At 28.8% G+C, this 3,014-nt stretch overlaps 1 protein-coding gene across 2 annotated transcripts in view; it reads left to right on the top strand.

The window, feature by feature from the left end:
- The window catches only part of LOC102584079 (NEDD8-activating enzyme E1 catalytic subunit), a 10,140-nt gene extending 8,547 nt beyond the window's left edge, over positions 1–1,593 (top strand). Inside the window, exons 9-10 of one of the 2 annotated variants that reach the window (XM_006349165.2) lie at positions 395–720; positions 1,201–1,593. In XM_006349165.2, the coding sequence (XP_006349227.1) occupies positions 395–682 (288 nt within the window). In that variant the 3' untranslated portion in view covers positions 683–720; positions 1,201–1,593. Of the gene's footprint in view, positions 1–394; positions 945–1,200 lie in introns of those variants that run through there. The other variant, XM_006349164.2, reaches the window with a different exon arrangement.
- The last annotated feature ends 1,421 nt before the right edge of the window (positions 1,594–3,014 follow it).

The following is a 3,014-nucleotide window of genomic DNA, read 5'->3' as shown; positions in this document are numbered from 1 at the left end:
CAGTAATATTTATGATTCTGTTTGAGTTCACTACTCCCGCAGCTTTGCCCTTTAAATGTGTGGAAGAATCTGTGACTGTGGGCTGCATCTCATTCACATATTTTTTCTGTTTGAAAGTCGGTACGTGTTAAAAGAACTTTTAGAATTACTCTCTCTGATACATTGAGTTATCTGCCATAAAAATCTCATGAGAAGATGCCATATATTGTGGATTTAAATGTCTTTTTGTCATCAGCGTAAAGACCATCTAATTTGATGGACTTAACTTTGTGTCGATTTCTTCTTCTTGTTTGAGCTTGTCAAACACTCCACCACAACAAAAGGGTAATAAACTAATTGGTTGGTGATACAACTAATAATGCATAAGATTTTCTCTCTTTCTGGTGTTGTGCAGTTCATTGATCTCCTTGAAGATCACCCTAAGCTACTACTAACTAGAGTAAGTGTGACGTATCGAGGGAAGAATCTATACATGCAAGCACCTCCAGTACTGGAAGAGATGACTCGATCTAATTTGGATTTACCATTGTTTGAGCTTATGGGTAAAACTCCAAGGGACATCGTTCATGTTACTGGTGCAGCGGGAAAAGGAGATAAAAAGCAGTCATGTTCTAGGAAATTACGTGTTATTTTCAAGGGAATGGTTGGAGTTACAGATATGGACATGGCTGGTGGGGCTTAACTTTCAGTCAGCCATCAGCATATACTTATTTGTTCCTGGTAAGCACTTTTAGGAGAATAGCTTCGTTTTCTCCTCTAATTTTTCTCTAGTTAGCAGACAAGGTTGATAGGGAATGCCTCCATTTTTGTAACTCTCTTTCTTTACTTATCACGTGGACGTGAAAATTAGTGAATTTATATCTATAACATGTGAAATGAAATGAGTGAGTTATACACCTCATAATCTATGAAAATCTGCCAAATACTATTGAAGTTTAGCTCAATCTGATACTACTGACTTTATTACTTCTCAAAATTAATTGCTATAGACACAAACATATGTAGAGAGGTAAATAAATTGTAAGTTGAAGAGTGAAAACACAGTACTTGATTTGTGCTTCAAAAGTACAACTTTTATATGTGGTAATTACTTACCACAACAATGATAAGGAACCACTATGACTCCTTATCTTTTATTGATGCAGAATCAGCTGTTTCACCTATATTACTGTGTAATTATTTGTATATGATTATGGGCAGGCATAATTGAACATTCATGACATAGCAATTCTCAGATGCAGAGAATGGGCAATTTATCAATCTTAGCAGAAATATTGCCAAGTAGTATTTTATCCACCACTCAACTAACTTATCCAAAATTTGTGGGCAATATAGAAGGATGGGTAGTGATGGTGATAAATATGTGATCTAGCACTACTGTTTCCAGTCAAACATTCTAATCCAACAAATCTATCTGTAAAACAAATAGATCTAAAAAATGGATTCGAGATTTATTTTTTTTTATATTTTTTTTTCTTGAAAATGTTAATTGAATGCTGATAAAGATAAAATATGGTCTACAGATACAAGTAGGGATGGACATGATATAGTAATACCTAATAGCATATGATATTGAAATCTTTTATACTGTGATGTTGGTATTATGGTATATGGTATATATGATATGATATATGGTATATATTTTAATGTTTTTTTTTTGTATTCGATACAATATTTGGTATTTAGAAACAACATATCGAAATATTGAATATTATATGGAAGTATATAGTTACATAATATATATATATATTTGACAACTCTGTTTTGATTGAAATGTATTAAAATTAATATAGGTGGGATCATGAAATATTATTATTTTGTAGAATTATTATTTAATAGATAAATTAATGTTTATTAATTTAAAGAGTGATTCGACACTGTAAAAGTCATTCAAAGATTTGATAAATTAATGTTTATTAATTTAAAGAGTGATTCGACACTGTAAAAGTCATTCAAAGATGAAATCTTAGAGAATTTGAATGAATCCACTTGTGAAAACACCATTCATGAACTTAAGATCATGATTTATGATTTCAATTACCACAATAAAATGGACGTTAATAACCTATTGGATGAGTGAAAATGATACATATTAAATGGTATAGAGCTTAGAAGAAATTGTGGATACCATTGGAAAAAATAATGTTGATGATAAAGTTGAAGATGATACAATACATTTGCAACCGGTTACACGTAAGGAAGCATTTAGCGCATCAAGAACTCTTCACAATTTTATGGTGCAATTCGAAAAGACAACACTGAAACTTTTGGATACAATAAGAAAAGTTAGAGATGAGTTTCAACTAGATTTAAATTTTAAGAAGAAACAGAAAACAATAGAATCATATTTCACTAAATTGTTTTAGCTAGATATATTGTACTTTTAAAGAATTATTAATTTATAATATTAATGAGACCATATATTTATATAGGGGTCTTCTGAAAATATATTATCTTATTAACTTATCGAAATTGGTGATTTTTTCCATTGGCTAAGTCGGGATCGGAGAAATATTATTTTTGAGAGACTATTAATTAATCGAGTATTAATTTAATGAGCTTTTACTGTATATGTAATTGATTAACAAAAGGAGTTATTTAGTACTTTATTTAGAATAAATATTGTGAAAAATTACAAAAATATACTACTTAAGACTTTTATTAACAAAATATCAATATATTTATATTTAATTACAAACTAAGTTTTTAAATTACATACATAACAAACATTTAATTTTTGTATTTAATTTAATTTTGTTTTACATATTTTTCTCTCTCATACTATTAGTATTTTGTGCCTTTTATATAGAGTATAATTAGGATATTAATAATTATCAAATATTCTCTCTCCTAAACAGTTTCAAACTCTTTTTATTTATAACAATAACATTTTAATTATACTTATGACAGCTTATTAAATATATATATATACACGTGTTTATACCTATTTTTGTGGCTTAGTGGCTTATTTTATGGAACTCATTATTTATTATTTTTACCATTTAGATTATCAA

The sequence above is a fragment of the Solanum tuberosum genome, unplaced genomic scaffold (assembly GCF_000226075.1).
Source record: "Solanum tuberosum cultivar DM 1-3 516 R44 unplaced genomic scaffold, SolTub_3.0 scf00104, whole genome shotgun sequence".
Taxonomy (NCBI): Eukaryota; Viridiplantae; Streptophyta; class Magnoliopsida; order Solanales; family Solanaceae; genus Solanum; species Solanum tuberosum.
Note: the sequence above shows the minus strand (reverse complement) of the source record. Positions and strands in the feature narration are given on the sequence as shown.